Source organism: Trichechus manatus, unplaced genomic scaffold (assembly GCF_000243295.1).
Source record: "Trichechus manatus latirostris isolate Lorelei unplaced genomic scaffold, TriManLat1.0 scaffold00117, whole genome shotgun sequence".
Classification (NCBI taxonomy): Eukaryota; Metazoa; Chordata; class Mammalia; order Sirenia; family Trichechidae; genus Trichechus; species Trichechus manatus.
The window spans coordinates 1,260,792-1,281,106 of NW_004444053.1; the positions used below are offsets into that span (position 1 = coordinate 1,260,792).

The 20,315-nt window shown below is 41.8% G+C and overlaps 1 protein-coding gene across 1 annotated transcript in view; it reads left to right on the forward strand.

Annotated features, from left to right (window-relative positions):
* Positions 1-20,210, forward strand: part of TBX19 (T-box transcription factor 19) — a 45,654-nt gene extending 25,444 nt beyond the window's left edge. Inside the window, exons 5-8 of the mRNA XM_004384086.3 lie at positions 2,016-2,077; positions 5,829-6,017; positions 8,692-8,827; positions 14,705-20,210. Coding sequence (XP_004384143.1) covers positions 2,016-2,077; positions 5,829-6,017; positions 8,692-8,827; positions 14,705-14,999 — 682 coding nt within the window. The 3' untranslated portion in view covers positions 15,000-20,210. The remainder of the gene's footprint in view (positions 1-2,015; positions 2,078-5,828; positions 6,018-8,691; positions 8,828-14,704) is intronic.
* Positions 20,211-20,315: the final 105 nt, after the last annotated feature.

A 20,315-nucleotide genomic window follows, 5' to 3' on the forward strand; every position in this document is an offset into this window, starting at 1 on the left:
TAAGTTCTATTCCAAATCATCTATGAAGACCCAACAGGACATTTCTGCCCTTTCCAGAATTCCCAGAAAGAGCCAGTATTCCTAGGTGGGGCTAAAATATTTAGCCAGGAGGTAAGAATGGAAATGATGAATTTTTCAGTCAAATCTTATGAATTGCCTTGTTCAAATTTGAACTTTGTGATCATCTTGAAAGGAACTAGACAACATCACTAGCTTTACCTTTGATAGCAGTAGTTTGCTTAGCCAGTTAGAAGGGCAACTTCAGGAATGCACATTTATATCCACACTAAAGCATACTTATCTGTTCCTTAGTAGGAGTCCAGGAGAACCTCTAACTGGCAATTCTTTCTTAGCCCTGTTTTACTATGGACTCTTGAAAGTTATACAACCATATTTCTTTTTTTTAAAAAAATAAGGATTTAGATTTCTAATAATCCACTCTGCCATTCCCTTAATTATTGATGAGTAGTATTTTTTTTTTTTTTTTGAGTCCCTGGGTGGTGTAAATGGTTAACAGTTAACGCACTTGGCTGCTAACCAAAAGGTTGGAGGTTCAAGTCCACCTAGAGGCACCTTGAAAGAAATGTCTGGCAATCTACTTCTGAAAAATCAGTCATTGAAAACGCTAAGAAGCACAGTTCTACTCTGACATTCATGGGGTCACAATGAGTTGAAATTGACTCGACAGCAACTGGTACTGGTTTTAATAAGTTTTTTTTAGAACTACCTTTGGTCTAGAAGAGGTAATTAATGGTGGGAGGTTCCTGTCTCTCAGGTCAGAGAAGGAGAGAAGTTGGAGACTGCTGGGGGCTTGAATGATGATTCTACTGCTGTAACTTTAGGCCAGGCACTCCCCATCTCTGTATCTTTCCTTTCTGTTCTAGGAAAAAATAAAAGAATAATGGTGCTTATCATTGGCTTTTCTTTGACAAGTCCTAGAGTATAAATATGAATGCCTTGAAGTGTTCAGATTTTATTGCCTGAGTTTCAAATCTTTTCAATATCTCCTGTAACTATCTAGTCTTTCCTTTTCATCTTAAAAGCTCAATAAGGCTTTGAATTAACGGACACATGCTTATAATGATGCATCACAGGGATCTGTCCTGTTCAATATTTGAATAAACTTTGATGATATAGAAGACGTACTTATAACTTTTACAGATAACAGAGGGCCTAAAGGAAAAGCTGATGTGAGATCACAGCATCTAGATTCAAAATGTTAGTAATATAGTATAATAAAAAAAATTTAGGGCTTTGAGTAAAAGGTCCTGACTTTGAGTCCTAACTTTGCCAGTTCCTGGCTGTTTGATTTTGCATAAGTCAGTTTACTTTCATAATCTGCAAAATAAATGTGATAATATTGCCCTCATTGAGTTGTTGGTTGGGCTAACATACCAAATATGCAATTGTGCCCTGAAGTTCTATGCAAACGTTAGCCATTATTATTATTGCTTGAATCACAATGATCACAATTCAGTAAGATCAAATTAAAGAGGAGTAACTTACATATGTGGGTACAGTGGTGGTTCAGTTGTAGAATCCTCACCTTCCATGCAGGAGATATGGGTTTAATTCTTGACTAATGCACCTCACGTGTAGCCACCACTCATCCGTCGGTGGAGGCTTATGTGTTGCTATGATGAAGAATAGGTTTCAGCAGAGTTTCCAGACTAAGATGGGCTAGGAAGAGAGACCTGGCAATCTACTTCTGAAAATCAGCCAGTGAAAACCCTGTGGATCACAATGGTCTGATCCAGTTGTTCATGGGGTTACCATGAGTTGAAGGCCAACTCTATGGGAGCTGACAACAACAACTATAAATATGATTAGGTTCAAAGCACAATTGCACAAGTAGATACAGTGTCTCAGGGGAAGGAGAGTAGCTTTATGAAAAAAAGGTGTTTGTTTTTCTTATTCCAAAAAAAGTATTGCTCTCCAAAGAGAATTTTGAGTATGTTTTATGCTGGATTCCTAACAAGCTGGACAACCATGATGCACTTTCATTCCTCTTTCAGAAATCACCTAAAAGACGTTCCAGAGGCTATCTCTGAGAGCAAGCATGTGACCTATTCTCACTGTGAGTTGGGTGAAAATTGGGTGGGAGGTGGGTGGGACTATTTTAGGGGTGATCTCATGCCACACTCAGCCTTCCTGACTGTCTTGACTTCATAAGTTCTATTCCAAATAATCTACAAAGACCCAACAGGGCATTTCTGCCCTTTCCAGAATTCTCAGAAAGAGCCAGTATTCCTAGGTGGGGCTAAAATATTTAGCCAGGAGGTAAGAATGGAAATGATGAATTTTTCAAACTCTAGTTATCATGTCAAGGAGCCCTGGTGGCGCAGTGGTTAAGCTTGGCAGTTTCAACTCACCAGCCTCCCACGAGAGAAAGATATGGCAGTCTGCTTCTGCAAAAATTTACAGCCTTGCAACCCTATGGAGCAATTCTGCTCTGTCCTGTAGGTTTGCTGTGAGTCAGAATAGATGGCAACAGGTTTGGTTTGGTTTGGTTTAGTTATCAAGTCAGTGAGGCTAGGAGCTCTCCAAAGTGCACTCTGTACTTTCACCCTCCATTCTTGCCTTTCTGTTCTGGATGTCTCCTGTTAGTATTTTCTAATTTTGGAGATGGTCACCGTTGTGATGCCTCAGGAAGGCTCCATGTAAAGAGAGTCTGCATTTGTTGACTGGAAGGCTCTAGGGGATGCTGGGGTAATACCCCTGGAATTCCACAGGGAACGTTGGGTGTCCCCCTTCTCTACATCCCAGTATGGTAGAGGAGGCCTCGTGGTGGAAGAAATCCTCTAAAGCTGCAAAAGTAAGCCAAGGTTGGTGACACCAGAGTGGAAAAGTTAAGCCTGGTATGTGAGACACTCTTTAACCTGGGTTATAGTGGTTTGCTAAGCTTCCTTTGCAATTTTCCAGCTATGAAATTCTTCACTTCCTCCTTCACCTAAACGTTATTGCATCTTCCATCCCAGAAGTAGCTGCATAGTCACATAAGGAGAAGCAGCTCTCAGAAAAGCACTTTTTAAAAAAGTGACATTGAATGAAAAGCCTTTTTGTGTAGATGAAGGCCCACATGAGAAGAACTCCTTTTAAAAGTTCACGTGTTGCAGTCTTGTCAGCACACTCCTTGAAGTGTGTCTGTTACACGTGGCAAATTAAGTAGGCAGGAACCTGGTTCTGGGGGGCCATTTGCCCAGCTCTGCCCACGGGACACCAGAATCTTGATTCTATTAGTCTGGCAGGGACCTTTGGGCCACATCTCTATATAACAATGGGAGAATGAAGATGATGGAAGGATTTGAGAATGACTGATCCTACACTTTGTAACGGGAACTCTATACAATTTATTTATATAGACATAAAAAATATTAAGCAAAGGTGGTGCATTCTAATACCAAGCTCCATTTCCTCTTCACTAAAGCCTCAGTGATAATCCTTAATGAACATTCTTTTTTTCCAAAAAAAAATTATTTTTATTGTACTTTAGGTGAAGGTTTACAGAACAAATAGTTTCTCATTAAACAGTCAGTACACATATTGTTTTATGACGTTGGTTAACAACCCCATGACATGTCAACGCTCTCCCTTCTTGACCTTGGAGGACCTTTTTTTTTGGTGAAAATATATATAGCCAAATATACACCATTTCAAAAATTTCTACATGGACAATTCACTGTCATCGATTACGTTCTTTCAGTCGTGCTGCTAGTCTCACTTCAGATGAACGTTTGCAGAACAAAATAGTTTCTCATTGAACAGTTAGTACACATATTGCCCTATGACAATGGTTAACAACCCCACTACATGTCAACACTGTCTTTACTCAACCTTGGGTTTCTTAATGAACATTCTTAAGGAGGAGCACTGGTCTTGTCTGGATCCCCATCTTTGGGTCTCTCAGCTGAGATCTGGTTGGTGAGAGGACACCCTCTGTCTTAGTTATCTAGTGTTGTTATAACGGAAATGCCACAAGTGGATGGCTTTAACAAAGAGAAATTTATTCTCTCACAGTCCAGGAAGCTAGAATTCCGAATTCAGGGTGCCAGTTCCAGGGGAAGGCTTTCTCTCTCTGTTAGCTCTAGGGGAAGGTCCTTGTCATCAATCTTCCCAGGTTGAGGAGCTTCTCAGAGCAGGGACCCTGAGTCCACAGGACGTGCTCTTCTCCTGGCACTACTTTCTTGATGGTATGTGGTCCCCATGCCTCTCTGCTCGCTTCTCTCTTTTATATCTCAAAAGAGATTGACTTAAGACCCAATCTAATCTTGTAGATGGAGTCCTGCCTCTTTAACATAACTGCCTCTAATTCTGCCTCATTAACATCATAAAAAAACCCATTGCCAAGTGTCATGGATTGAATTGTGTCCCCCAAAAATATCTGTCAACTTGGCTGGGTCATGATTCCCAGTATTGTATAATTGTGTACCATTTTGTAATCTGTATGTGTTGTAAATTCAATCACTATGATCTAATAAGATGGATTAGTGGCAATTATACTGATGAGGTCTACAAGATTAGATAGTGTCTTAAGCCAATCTGTTTTGAGATATAAAAGAGAGAAGCGAGCAGAGACACATGGGAACCTCATACCACCAAGAAAGCAGTGCTGGGAGCAAGAGTGCATCCTTTGGACCTGAGGTTCCTGTGCAGAGAAGCTCCCAGACCAAGCTAAGATTGATGACACGGACCTTCCTTCAGAGCTGACAGAGAAAGTGTTCCCTTGGAGCTGACGCCCTGAATTTGGATTTGTAGCCTACTGGACTGTGAGAGAATAAACTTCTCTTTGTTAGAGCCATCCACTTGTGATATTTCTGTTAGAGCAGCACTAGATGACTAAGACACCAAGTCAAGTTGATTCTGACTCATAGATACTCATAGAGACCCTATTGGACAGAGTAGAACTGCCCCATAGAGTTTCCAAGGAGTGGCTGGTGGATTTGAATTGCTGACCTTTTGGTTAGCAGCTGAGCTCTTAACCACTATGCCATCAGGGCTCCATTAACATCATAGAGGTAGGATTTACAACACACAAGAAAATCATATCAGGTCACAAAATAGTGGACAACCACACAATACTGGGAATCATGGCCTAGCCAAGTTGATACACATTTTTGGGGGACACAATTCAATCCATGACACCCTCTTTGTTTCAAGGCCTGATTAATTACTAAGTTTCAGTCTTTGTCCCTGAACTTACTTGACGTGGAGCCTTCTGCTTGGAATCTTCACTGACTAATTTCTACGAACTTTTTTGCAGCCTTCCACAATGCTCTGCAAAATGCTTGCTGTCAAGGTGTGCTAGGCCAGCCCCATCTCTCTTTGTGTTATCAGAATTCGCTTTGTGGCGTGGCAAGGGAGGCATCATGTCTCCCATTGCCTGAAGTGAGGTCTAAAGATACTCCCTATTGGGCAGAAATAGGGAGGCCTTCACTCTTTCTGGGAAACCACGTTAAACTTTCCCTAGTCCTTGCAGATCAAGTTACCTGTATGTCTAATGCTTCCCTCCTAGACTGTTTCATTTTAATTAAGTTAGAAGCAACTTAAATTTTGCAAATCCATTCTGCTTTCAAATTGTATTTTATATAGCTGATGATTACAGTGTTCTTTCAGAGGCTCTCCAAAGTGGGATAGGACCTGTTGTGCATCTCCAGAAAAGCCAGCTTACCTGCTAAGAGGCAGCAGGGGTTGGGGAGCAGGTGGTCCCCCTACATGGTCAGCCATTCAGTCTCATTTGCATAGAAACATAGCCATACAAAATAGCTGGGACCCTGACTACTGGTGTAGCAATTCATAGACACTCTGTGTCTTTCTCTTGTCTCTTCTAGTGGGGGGCTGGATCTTTTCCAATCCGGATGGAGTGTGCACAGCAGGAAACACCAATTACCAGTATGCAACTCCCTTGTCTCTGCCTGCTCCCCACTCCCACCATGGCTGTGAGCATTATCCTGGCCTTCGGGGATGCTGGCAATCTCCCTACCCTTCAGCCTACGTGCATAGAAACCATTCTCCCACAGGTCTGAGATTCTGCTAACTAAACCCTTGGGGCTTGGGGAGAGAAATGCATAAACAGCTAGTAAAAACAAGTGTCCGAAGATGAGACTTTTCACCTAATGCATCTAATATATCTATGTAATATTATTGAATAGTATTATTTTTGTATGCTATTTTATTGTAATATTAGTAATATTGTATTGTTATTTTATATATTTAATATTTGATTATCTAGTTGTATCACTATTAGCATTTTGTAATTTCATAAAACACTTGGTCTCTTGGCTTCTACTGGTGTGAAAGCCTCGTCTCAGGGAACTGGTGTACTGAGCAGTTTCAGCTGCACCTGTTAACAGCCAGTGTCAGTCCTGTGGGTTGGAGGTACTCAGCTCATTGCCTTCACCACGGCACTTTTCTCCAGTTGCATTACACGGCCGCATCCAGGGAATGCTGGTCCAGTGCTGCAGCGCTATTAGGAAGGTCTCTGGGGAGCTGGGTCACTCTTGGTCCTAGTGTGAGTCTGTTGAAGGCATGCAAAGCCATCCTTAATGATTCTGCAGTCTGATTATTTTTTAAGTTGGCACTGATGTTTATGTACTTTCTTTTCATTGATGATGACTTGTCTGCCTTGGCCTTGTGTATGCTCAGATTTGCCTGGTTATTAGATTTGTATGAAGGAAGGGAGAAATGAAAAAAAAAAAAAAAGGATTAAATTTTCACTCAATTATTTATGCAACAAATATTTATTGAAGGCCAACTGTGTGCCAGGCTTTGGTTTAGGTACTAGGGAAAGCCATGAACAAAATGGGCCAATACTCTACCCTCATGAAGATTATATCCTAATACGGGAAAGTTGGACACTAAAGAAAATAAGTAAAATACATGCATGTACGGTGGAGGGTGTGAGGATTCCAGCCTCCTTCCTTCCTCAGCAACTCCCTGGGCTCTGCATTTTCAGCAGGGCTTTCCTGCATCACCAGCTACTGTCCTTGTGCCCCTTAGCCTGCTACTCCCAGCAACCTTGACAACTGCTTTCAGGAGTGAGACCATGTAGCTTAATGATACTGAAATCTGATTAGTGTTCTCACTCTACTTCCTGGTCCTTTCCTGTGGTCAGCACACAAAGTACCTGCTATGCACCAAACATTCTTCTAGGCAATGGAGGATAGAGCTCAGGGCTAGAAAGAAACAGAAATAAATAATCACAATATAATGCAGTGAGTGCTATAACACAGTCCTTGGACCTGCAGCATCACCTTGGAGCTTGTTAGAAGTGTAGACTCCTAGGGCTCCACTTCAGACCTCCTGAATCAGAGTCTGAATTTTAACAAGATCCCCAGGTGATTCATGTGCATATTAAAGTTTGAGAAACACTCTAAAACACACAAGCCAAGGTGCCATGGGAATGAAAGAAAAAGAGCAACTACGTCTGCTGGGTGGGGGAGCGAAGTTTGCCCAGAGGGGTTAACATTGAAACTGAGCCTTGAAGGATGAATTGAAAAGGACAGAGGTGGGAGTGGGTGGGGGTGAAAGTGGGCAGCGGTACCACAGAGCAACAGTGAAGGGCTTGCTACGAAGAGGAAGCAAAGCCAAGAAGGTGAAAAGAACCTGGGTTGTCTGGGAACAGATTTGAAATGGTGTAGAGGAAGGAGAGGAGAGGTGGAAGATGCAGGAGCTAAGGTTGAAGAGGCTGCAAGTGCCAGATCATGAAAAGTCTATGCGTCACCAAAGGTGACATGGCCAGGTATATACACTGGAGACTTCCTCCCTTCCTCCCCTTCCTCTTTTATTCCCCTTCTCTCTTCCTTCCTCCCTTCTTTCTATTGTATATACTCTATTTATGCAAATGAAGATTCAAAGACTTATAAGACACAGCCACCACTCTTTCTGAGTAGATTTTGAAATCGGCTTGGAGGTCACTGGAAAGAAGAATAAGGATATGGACCTCAGAAATCTCATCTGGGCCACTAGTGGCTCTTAGGCAGGGCCTGAGGGTGTGCTGATACAGTCCATTCTTTCTTTCTTTTAGTGTTTTTTTTTTAAATAAACTTTATTTTTAGGCTTATAGAAACATTGAGCAGAGAGTACAGGGAGTTCCCAATAATCACCACCACCACACCCATACATTTTCCCTATTATTGACTTCTTGCATTAGTGCAGTACATTTGTTACAATTGATGAACCAATATTGATACATTCAGTCCATTCTTAAAAGGAAGTATTGTTAGTTGCTGTGAAGTCCATTCCAAATCATGGCGACCCGCTGTGTGCAGAGTAGAACTGTTCCGAAGGATTTTTAAGACTGTGGCCTTTTGCAAGCAGATCGCCAGGCCTGTTCTCCCAGGCGCCTCTGGCTGGGTTCAGCTAGTAGTCAAGTGCTTAACCATCTGCACCACCCAGGGACTCCTCTGTGGTGAGATGAGTTAGAGCTGTGTCACAAAGGCAAATCGTCTCACCTCTCTGTGCCTCATCTCTAAAAGGGAGATGAGAAGTTGTTGTTAAGATTAAAATACGAAAGGCACCTGGCATATGGTTGGCATTCAATAAACGTAAGTTCCTCCCTTTTTTCTATTTCCTTCAAAATGTTGGTGTCTGTAGCACAAATCATGATTACACTTTGCCCTTAGGATGTCAGTGGTCACCATCTTTATATGGTCTACATGCTCCATCAATTGAACTGTTGTTATTTCCCTAAAGTGAATTTGATAGAAAGCTCAAGCGATAATCTGCAAGTTTTCTCGGGACCTGAAAGCTGGACTTCTTTATCCTCCACACCCCATGCCAGCATCCTGTCTGTACCCCACACCAATGGACCCATCAATCCAGGGCCCAGGTAAGACAAACACCAGCAACTTGGTCATTGTGGTCTCAGGGGGTCTACTTTAGCACTGGGAACTCCAGATCATTCTTTCTCCTGGGGCCAGAAAATGGCTTGGTCTGAACTGTTGTCTTGATTTCCAAGACACGTGGGGTCACTATGAGTCAGAATTGACTCGACGGCAACTGGTTAGGAAGTGAAGATGACAACAGGATGGACCGTTCATTTCTGGGAAAGCACCCGCTGAGTCATACTCTCTTTCTTTTGTAGCTTTTTAAGAGGGAAAAACCACTATGGCCTGGGATCACTTGTTCCAAACTAGTTAGAAGTTCTGTTAACTGTGGTGATAGCAGATAGATACTGACTATAGGGAATGGGGTTAGGAACTGAAGGGGGAAAATGTAAATATACACGGATAATTCAAGACCCTTGATCATCCATAGTCTCATAAAGGGATGGATTGTGGGTACCTGGTTCACAACCCAGGTAATAGGACTAGGTGTACCATGTAGAACATAATACCAGAGACCTGTATTTAGTTTTCACTTCTGGAGTAGAAAGAGAAAGGACCTTGGAGTCTGACAGATATGGATTTGAGTCCCAGTTCTACCTCTTACTGACTTTGTGACTTTGGGCAATTTTCTTTTTTTACAAACAAAACCTGATTAATATATTCAGAAAGATAAGAGAGAATATTGCACTCTTAAAACAATAGTGAAAGAGTATTGGAGAAATTAGAGTGTGTAGAAATTTAAAACATAATAATAAAAACTTTTTCTCATTACAAAAGAATATGTGCTAATTACAGAGAATACAGAAAATACAGAATATCACCAGCAATAAAATTACAATCATTCATAATCACATTAAGAGAAAACTTTTAGTGTATTTCTTTTCAGCCTTCATTTAACATATATTATTTTTATACATTAGCACACATTATTGTGCAATAACACATATGTTATATTTCAAATAATTTTTATACAAATAATGTACTGTTGGCAACCTGCTTAAGGAAAACAAACAAACTTCCAAAACTAACACTATATCCTGAACATTTTCCTGTGTCATTAGGTATTTATGTACATTTGATTTTTAACACATGCATGGCATTACATTGTATGGACCCACCATAACTTATTACACCAATTCCCAATCTTTAGACATCTAGATTGGCTCCAACTTTTCATAATTATGAACGAATGATGCTAGGATAAACATCCTTGAACGTGAATCTTTGCCTATATCTCTAAGTGTTTGAGGTAGGTAGTCTTCTTAAGCCCATTTAAAGTCTGGGGTTCATCATGATAATATTAATACAAAACCAAACCTGTAGCTGTCAAGTCAATTTTGACTCATAGCAACCCTATAGGACAGAGTAGAACTTCCCCATAGGGTTTCCAAGGAGCAGCTGGTGGATTCGAACAGCCAACCTTTGGTTAGCAGCTGAACACTTAACCACTATGCCACCAGGGCTCCATAATATTAATAACAGCTAACATTTACTGAGCATGTTGTATATGGGGAAGTGACTCCAAACTAGTTTCTCTGTCTCCAGATACCATGTTTTTGCTTTTGCTCAGTAATGCTTCTTTTTTTAAAAATTTTTTTATTATTGTACTTGATTTATTAAAAAATTTTTTTTTTATTATTGTACTTTAGATGAAGGTTTACAGAACAAACTAGCTTCTCAGCTAGTTACACATATTGTTTTGTGACACTGGTTACCAACCCCACAACATGTCAATACTCTTCCCTTCTCGACCTTGGGATCCCTGTTACCAGCTTTTCTGTCTCCTCCTGCCTTCTAGTCCTTGCCCCTGGGCTGGTGTGCCCCTTTAGTCTCGTTTTGTTTTAGGAACAAGACAAGAATGCCCTTTATCACCACTCCTATTTAACATTGTGATGGAAGTCCTAGCTAGAGCAATAAGGCAAGAAAAAGAAATAAAAGGCATCCAAATTAGTAAGGAAGAAGTAAAACTGTCCCTATTTGCAGATGATATGATTCTATACATAGAAAACCCAAAAGACTCCATGAGATAACCACTGGAACTAATAGAAAGATTCAGCAGAGTAGCAGGATATAAGATAAACATACAAAAACCAGTTGGATTCCTATACACCAATAAAGAGAATGATGAAAAGGAAATCAGGAAAACAACACCATTTATAATAGCCCCCCCAAAAATAAAATACTTAGGAATAAATCTAACCAGGGAAGTAAAAGACCTATACAAAGAAAACTACAAAACACTACTGCAAGAAAACAGATCTACATAAATGGAAAGACATACCATACTTATGGATAGGTAGACTCAACATTGTGAAAATGACACTTCTACCCAAAGCAATCTATAAATACAATGCAATCTTGATCCAAATACCAAAACACTCTTTAAAGGGATGGAAAAACTAATCGTCAACTTTATGTGGAAAGGGAAGAGGCCCCGGCTAAGTAAAGCATTATTGAAGAAGAAGAATAAAGTAGGAGTACTCCCAGTACCTGACCTCAGAACCTACTATACAGCTATGGTAGTCAAAACAGCCTGGTACTGGTACAACAACAGACACATTGACCAATGGCACAGAATTGAGAACCCAGATGTAAATGCATCCACTTACGGTCACCTGATCTTTGACAAGGGCCCAAAGTCCATCAAATGAGGAAACACAATCTTTTTAACAAATGACGCTGGCAAACTGGATGTCCATCTGCAAAAAAATGAAACAGGACCCATACCGCCCACCAAACACAAAAGCTAATTCAAAATGGATCAAAGACCTAAGTATAAAACCAAGAAGTGTAAAGATCACAGAAGAAAAAATAGGATCAATGCTAGAGGCCTTAATACATGGCATTAACAGGATACAAACAATAACTAACAACACACAAACTCCAGAAGATAAGCTAGATAACTGGGATCTTCTAAAAATTAAACACTTATGCTCGTCAAAAGACTTCCCCAAGAGAGTAAAAAGAGAACACACAGACTGGGAAAAAATTTTTGGCTATGACAAATCTGACAAAGGTCTAATCTTTAAAATATACAGGCAAGTCCAACACCTCTATAACAAAAAGACAAATAATCCAGTTCAAAAATAGGCAAAGGAAATGAACAGACACTTCACCAAAGAAGACATTCAGGCGGCTAACAGACACATGAGGAAATGCTCTCAATCACTAGCCATTAGAGAAATGCAAATCAAAACCACCATAAGATACCATCTCACCCTGGCATTAATGGCATGAATCGAAAAAACAGAAAATATTATTGTACTTTAGATGAAGGTTTACAGAACAAACTAACTTCTCATTAAACAATTAGTACACATATTGTTTTGTGACATTGGTTACCAACCCCATGACATGTCAACACTCTCCTCTTTTCGACATGGGCAATTTTCTTAATCTCACTGAGCTTCAGCTTTCTTAGAGGTAAAATGGAAATAATATGAGCTATTCTGTAGAATCATAGCGAACATCAAAATAATATGAGCTACTCTGTAGAATGATGGCGAGCCTCAAAAAATGCGCAAAAATGCTTTGTGAGCAGTAACATTCTCTGTAAATACCAGATATTGCATTCAACATGAATTAAGTTGAATTTTGAGAAGGTCAAAAAGGGATTAAAATGAAAAGACAGAACCTGGGGAGAAGTCAGCTGATTTTCTGGAAAAGAAAAAGTTAGGAGAATGTAAAGGGCTTAGGTCTAGAGCTGTGCTTCTTTAACTTCAGCGTACACTGGAATTATGTGGGGATGATATTAAAAACAAATCTGATTAGTATGTCTGGGGTAGGGCCTGAACTCCTGCACATCTAACAAGCTCCAAGGGGTTGCTGATGTTGCTGTGACCCATGGGTTCTAAAGCGGTGCTGTCCAATGCAGCAACCACTAGCCACATGTGGCTGCTGAGCATTTGTAATGTGCTGAGTCCAAACAGATATGCTGTAAGTGTAAAATGCACACAGGATTTGAAGATTTAGTATGAAAAAAATACAAATCTTATTAATAATTTTTTATATTGAATGCATGTTGAAATGATATTTTGAATGTTTTGGGTTACATAAAATATTAAAAATAAATTCTTTTTTTTTCTCTTTACTTCTTTTAATATGGCGACTAGGAAATTTAAAATTGCATATATGGCTTGCATTTGTGGCTCACATTTTTATTTCTTTTTTTAAAAATAATATTTTATTGTGTTTTAGATGAATGTTTACATGGCAAATTAGGTTCCCATTTGACAATTTTTATACAAATTGTTCCCTGACATTGGTTACAATTTTCACAATGTGTCAGCATTTTCATTATCTCTATTTTGTCGGCTCTGTTTCCATTGATCTAGCTTCCCTGCCCCTCCTTGCCTTCCCTCACATTTTGTTTCTGGGGGCAGTGTTGATCTAGAGGATCTAAGGGAAAAATCACTGACTTGGGGTGTGGTAGGAAATGGGAAAGAGAATGAAGAGGAAGTGTTCCTGAAGATATTAAACAATCATGTGCCAAGTTCTGTACCAGATACTTTATATAAGTTGTCCATAGTACTCAAAGACATCTATATGACAGGTATTAAAATTCCTATTTGACTGATGAAGAAACGTAAGTTCAGAGGCATTAAAAGCTTTCTGAAAGCGACACAGTAAGTAGTGTGACTCAGAACCCATGGTTTTTCCTCGGCATCAGAAAAGGGCTCTAAGGAATCTTCTAGAAGAGCCTCTTCTGGAGATTGAGGTCAGAGTCCCAGCAAGCTGAGCTGACTCAGATCAAGGGTAAGGGGTGGGCTTCTGCAGGCTGCAAAGAGTCCCAGGAGGTCTACAGCATCTGACATATGGCACAGTGTGCAGGGTGGCACTGCTGTTTCCTTATTTGTGTGTTAACCCATTCCTGATTCCACAAAAATATTGTTGATGGAAAGCAAATGTGATCAGTACCATCATCAAGCAATGCAGGAACTCTTAAAAAGTCAGAACACAGCGACACCTGAAGGCTTGCAATGCCACAGACTATTCTACCTGTTTCAACTGCAGTCCTTTTCATCAGAGTTTTAGTAAGATGCAAACTTTGCTGCATAATTACAACCAGCTGGGGAGCTTTAAAGAAACCTGATACCCAGGACGCATACCACATCAATGAAATAAAAATCTCAGGGGCATCAGTATTTTTTAAAACTCGCTAGGTGATTGTCAGGTGCAGCCAAGTTTGAGAAGCAGTGCTATAGAACACGAGAAGTCAAAGAAAGTGGTACCACTCCCATGCCTTCCTGCCATGGACCAGAGCTGACAGGTGGAAAACCAGCAACACCACGTTCCACTTTATGGAATAGAAGAATTAATTATAACTACCACCATTACTGAATGTCTGACAAGCGCCCGGCCCTGCGTATTCCTTTTCTCATTTAATCCTCATAAAAACCCCTGTAAGGTCTGTATAGTTATCACTCCAAATCTTGAAGATGTGGAAACTGAGGCTCAGAGATGTTAAATAATTTCAACAAGGTCAAAACACTCGTAGTGGTAGAGTCAAACCCAGGTCTTCTGACTCCCACTATGTCCTAGCTAGTAAGCCATGCTGCCTCTATCAGCCAGTGAGAGGTCCTCGTAGATCTTACCTCCCTCTTTCACCCCTTGCTCATTTTACATATGAAGCAAGGGAGGCCCAGGAAAGGGAAATGCTGGGTTTAAGACCTAACAGCTTGCTAGTGTCAGGGCCAGCACCCAATCCAGGTCTCAGTGGAATACTCATTCCACTACACCTCACTGCTTCTCTTGGATTTTCTGCAGAAATAGGGCCAATTTGTGTCAGCTCGTGCTCACAAATCTGTGTCCTTCTCAGTACTGTGCGCTTGTCAGGGGCCCGCAGTGGCTCTTGTCCTCTCTCTTTTTTGTCTCTGCAGCCCGTACCAGTGCCTGTGGACCATCAGCAACAGTGGCGGAGGCCCTGCAGGGCCGGGCCCGGAAGTACACGCCAGCTCCCCGGGCACCTTTCTCCTGGGCAACCCAGCTGTGACTTCGCCCCCCTCGGTGCTCTCCACCCAAGCACCCACTTCGGCTGGCGTGGAGGTGCTGGGGGAGCCCTCTCTGACCAGCATTGCTGTGTCCACCTGGACAGCAGTGGCCTCACATCCTTTCCCGGGCTGGGGTGGCCCGGGTGGAGGTGGGCGCCATTCTCCTTCCTCATTGGACAGTTAGGCAGGACCTTAGGGAAGGGCATCAGCGGAGAACCTTGTATGTGTACAGGGCTTAGAAACCCCATCTACTGAATTCCAGTGAGTCAGACTGCAGACTGTCCTCAACAAGTGAGCTGGGAGGGGCGCGTGGGTTATACCAGAAGTCCTCCTGGAAGATGGTTTAGTTTGGATGATGCTAATTACAGTCAATTTTCATTAGTTGAAGATTTGTGAATTCCCCTACTCGCTAAGATTTATTTGTAACCCTAAAACCAATACTTACTGAGCTTTTGCAGGCATTCTCAGATATGTGCAGAGCTGTGAAAAGTTTGAGTCACCCTAGGTGCACATTCCTAGCTGAGGTGGACCAGGGCTGGTTCCGTATTAGCTAATTCAATGTTCTAGAGAACTTTATAGAATATAACTGCCTGTAATAACGAGAATCGACTGTGTCACTGGCATCTCTCCACCATTTTCGTTTGCACTTCCATTTTCTCCCCAGACTATCCATGCCATGCTTAGGCAACAAGAGTTCACTGAGTACCTTCCGTGTGCCCCGTTCCTTACAGATGGTTCCAGAAGGCCTCCTCACTTCCTGTTCTGTGCAGGCGGTGCAAAGCTGTGAAGTGAGCTCCAGGTTTACCTAGCCTAAGGCTACTGCTTCTTACATCGTGTAGTCCTGGAATGTATATGTGGCCACAGAGCCCATGTTGGCTTCTGCTTTGAGGCCAAGAGAGGGTGTGAGTCCAAAGAGTGAGGTTAAAAAAAACAAAACAAAACAAAAAAAAACCAGCTAATCAAAATTACGCACAGCAGTGTGCATGGAATTGAAGAAATGAGGTCATGTCACTTCCTTGCTCAGAAACTTTCGATGGCTCACTATTGCCTGCAGAATAAAGTCAATTCTCCTTACAATACAGAGATCCTCTAACACCTAGCCCCAAACCACTGCTTTGGCTGTAGCTCCCTCTATTACCCCTTTAGCATCCTATATGTCAGTCAAGGCAGACATCTCTCTGTTTTCTGAACATTCATTACACCTTCTCACCTCTACACCTTTACCCATGCCTAGAGTGTTTTTCTATCTCTCCAGTCCCACCTGTGTGAATCCTGCCCATTTTTCAGGGACTTGCTGAAACGCCACTCCTGTGTTAAACACCTGTTCTCTGCTCCTTCATTGTTTCTGCTGTTACAGCACTCACCTTATCTGCCTTGCATTTTTGTTACCTGTGACAGTGTCTCTCTCCCCACCAGACTAACCTCCGTGGGGGCAAGACCTAGCTTTCTTGTCTTTGTACCCCACAGCACCTGGCACCATACTATGCCTTACCTAGAGTAGGAGACCAATAAATATTGCTGAGATGAATTGGTGTGAAGTGTATGTGTACTAAGAGGACAGTAGTGGGGCTAACTGGGTGGCAGAGCTGAGAGGCCCATGTCCCACGATAGTTATCATGTCAGGATGGGAGACCAGGAACATACTGGCATTGACCCAGGCTCTTCATCTGAGCTACAACCAGTTCTGAGTGATCTAGAATATATGGAGACAGGGGTGTGCTAGAGTGATTATTCCTAAATACTGTTCTATGGGTCCCTTACGCTGGTATCCCCTGCAGTACCTGTTAGAAATACAGATTCCCAGGCACCACCCCAATCTATCAGATAAGCGTTTTTAGGGCTGGAGTCCAGGAATCTGAATTTCAAACAAATGCTCCAGGTGGTGGTTGCAGAGCCAGGTTTGGAAACTCTTTGCCTAGACCAGAAAAATAGGACGATAAATACTCCAGGAACCTCATTTCGGATGAGTTTTTACATCTGCTCTAGCCAAGGTCATTGCTATAACCAATCAGCAAAATGTCTCATTTCACTAGCTTTCCTTTTACTTTTCTACCCACCACTGGATGTGCCAGTGGTGGCACATGTGAGGTTTTCAGACCCAGGAGGATGAGCAGTTGTCAAACATTGACATCAGATGGCGCTTATTGGGACCGTCATTGAGGGGGTCATTGAAGTTCCACTTGGATCCTAGCAGTGGCTCAGCTGCTCCCACCACTATTCCATCAGCTGAGCCAGTGCACACCCACTGCCCTCCAAGCCTGCATCTATGGGATCCAAGCATAGCACTATTTAGTCCTTGGCTCTTTTGACAGAGAAGGGTCCCTTAACGTGTTGTGGATAGCACTGCCGGAGAACTTCAGTGTGAACCAGGATATTTCTGTGCCATTCCAGTTTTTGGATTCAGATCTCTGGAAACAATGCCACTGCAGCCATATGGTGTCCTGGGAAGCCATAGCACCCCACTCAGGGTTGCCTGCTGGGAACTACCTGCCACTAACTGGTGTGTGAATGACCGAGGCACAATGTACCCACACGACTGTTCTTTGAAAAGCTGCCTCTTCAGTACGTCCCTGAGGCAGGACTGTTCCTCAGCTCCCTGGGCCCTCTGCAATGCCATTAGAGACCATTAAGATATTAATATATTAACATCTCTGCAAGATGGTATTTGGTACGTTTTAAAAAGTGGCTATTTCTCATTCTGTTAGAGCTTTAGACTATAGCTGCCTCCACTTGCCCACGAAGGTAGGGCAAAGGCCTCTCCATCATTCTATGCAGCAATTAGTCATGCTCCAAGTGCTTAGCAAGTGCACCGAGATATGTGAATGTCTATCTTTAGTTTCCCCCTTCTTACATCCTCCTCCCATCCCCCCAAGAAGACAGAAGACTTGAGCCAGAGACATAGAACAAAATAATCCAATAGCCTTAATTCATCTTCTTTTTAAAAAATATTTTTTATATTTTGGTGGCAAAATACACAACCAAACATACATCCATTCACAATTTCTACATGAAAAGTTCAATAACATTGGTCATACTTCACCCTGTGTCACCATTCTCACTGTTTCTACCCATATTGTTTCATCACCATTAATTTACGCTCTCTGCCTCTTAAAGTTCCCATCTGTGCTTTAGATGAACCGTTGTCAGATTAAGCTCATATAAATAATTATAAGAGCGCTATGCTCAAGGCAAACATGTTTTATTAATTGGGCTAAACTGTTGTTTAGTTTAATGATGGCTTATTGGGATAGTTTTAATCCAAAGTTTAAAGATTATTTCTGGGCATTAGATTTGGGGTTCTCCCATTTCAATGTATCCAGTAAGCCTGGTTTCCATTTGAGTTTGAAGTTCTATACTTTTCCTTTTTTTGATCAGAATCCATCTGTTGGTGCTTGATCAAAATGTTCAATAATGGTAGCTGAGCACCAGCCATTTCTTCTGGTCTCATGGTGATGAAGTAGTAGTTTACAGAGGCTGTTAAACATGCAGTCCATTTCCTTCTTCGACTCCTAGGTCTCCTTCCTCTGCTGTTCCAGGAGAATAGAGACCAACTTGCAAGCTTTTAAGATCCCAGATAACCTTCAGTCTTGTTTCCCTCTATATTGCTTAGGTGGTTTGGTCTTCTGCAAGGCCATCAGATAAGCATTAGTTGAGTTTGGGATGATTGTGTCTCATCAGTCTTCTAGGATGCTCAGCTTGCATCTGTGATGATTTTTAAACATACAACACGACAGTTGGTTCTACATAAGCCTCTCTGTTTCATGTTAGCAACCAGAGCTCTGTACTTTCCAATCTTTTTTCCAGACAGTTCAGGGCTAATTTCTGATTGGTGGAACAACACCAATTTCGTAAGTCAGTTTAACAAACGACAGAATATCTAATGTGTTAGACAAATTTTGGAGCCTTTTATACTGCTACTTTGCCCACGTATCTTCTTAACCAAGCTCATTGTAAACATAAATGGCTCCACTTCAGATTTTTAGTCCTACCCACATGAAATTTGTCTTGTTATAGAAAACTTACATCCCACCTGAATAAAAAGAGTTATACATTCTTTGGTAGACATTTCAATTCTCTCTAAAGTCTGGTCAAGCTGGAGGTGTTTCCCCTTGCGGGGCCATTATGTGGGTCTCTATAGCCTCCCCAGCTCTCTCCTCTCTGGGTGAGCCAGCCTTGTCACTCAACACCTCTGCCCACCACACTGAAGCCAGATGCCTACAGGAGACTGCTGACCCTTCATGTACTCATTGGATGCCTTCTAGAAGTGGGGAGGGGGGAAAGGGAAGTGAAACTATGACGGGAGGAAAAACACCAAGTTACTAAGAAAAAAAACAAAAAAAGATATTTGAAGCCTGGTAGGTGTCTGCTACTCTCCTCTCCCCCAAGACTGGAATAAATTTAGGTGAATATCAGCAAGTTAAAATATCACATTTATGAAGAATATGAATTGTTTTATGGAACTGTGGGGAGCAAAAAGATGGCTTACCTCCCTGATGAGTCAGTTTATTTAACCAAGTGCCTTAAAAGGTGGGCAACTGGGGCATACATGTGGAACTTCATTCAACTCCCTCCCTTCATTTTCTCCACCCACCACACCTGACTATCTGCTTGCCGTTGGCTCCTGGCCAGGTTGGTAAACACGAAGAGTCTGGGCATCATGGAACAGAGATTAGGGTTAGGGATACATGGTGCTGAAAAAGGCATAAGGGAAGAGCTAAGGGAAAGCTGCTTCCCTCTTCTAAGGGTTTAGGTTCTCAGGATCCAGGATCATTGGCTGTCTACACCAACAGTAAACATTAATGATGCCAGAGGTCCCTTATCCAGGCCTCTGCCCTTGTTTGGGCTATAAGAAGGCTGGGAGGAAACATAGAATAGATACTCAGGGTGCCTGAGGCGGGAGCCTCTTTTTAGCTGCTTTGGTCTTTGAGGTTTTGGGGTAACAGCATCAGGTGGGATTATGTTTGGATGCATGTAACAGAAAACTCAAAATATAAGTGGCTTAAACAAAGGAATTTATTATCTTATATGAAAGAAGTCCAGATTTGGATAGGTCAGGGCATGTGTGATGGTTCCACCAAGTCATCAAGGACCTGATTCTTTTACCTTTCCATTCCGCCATTCTCAGCCTTTGGCTTTCATCCCTTAGGTCACCTCAGACTGGCTGCTAGAGTGTCAGTGATCATTCCAGCACATTCCAGGCTGCAGGAAAGAAAGACGAGGGAAGGGCAAAAAGAAGGCTTACGTTCCAGCTGAGTCAGCTTATTTAACCAAACTTCTTAGAAGTCCCACACAACACTTGGCCAGAACTTAGTCAAATGACCACACTTAACTGTACAAGAGTTGAGAATTGTTTTTTTAAAAAATTTTTTATTTATTTATTTATTGTACTTCAGGTGAAGGCTTACAGAACAAGTAGTTTCTCATGAAACAGTTGTACACATATTGTTTTATGACGTTGGTTAACAACCCCACACCATGTCAACCCTCTAACTTCTCAACC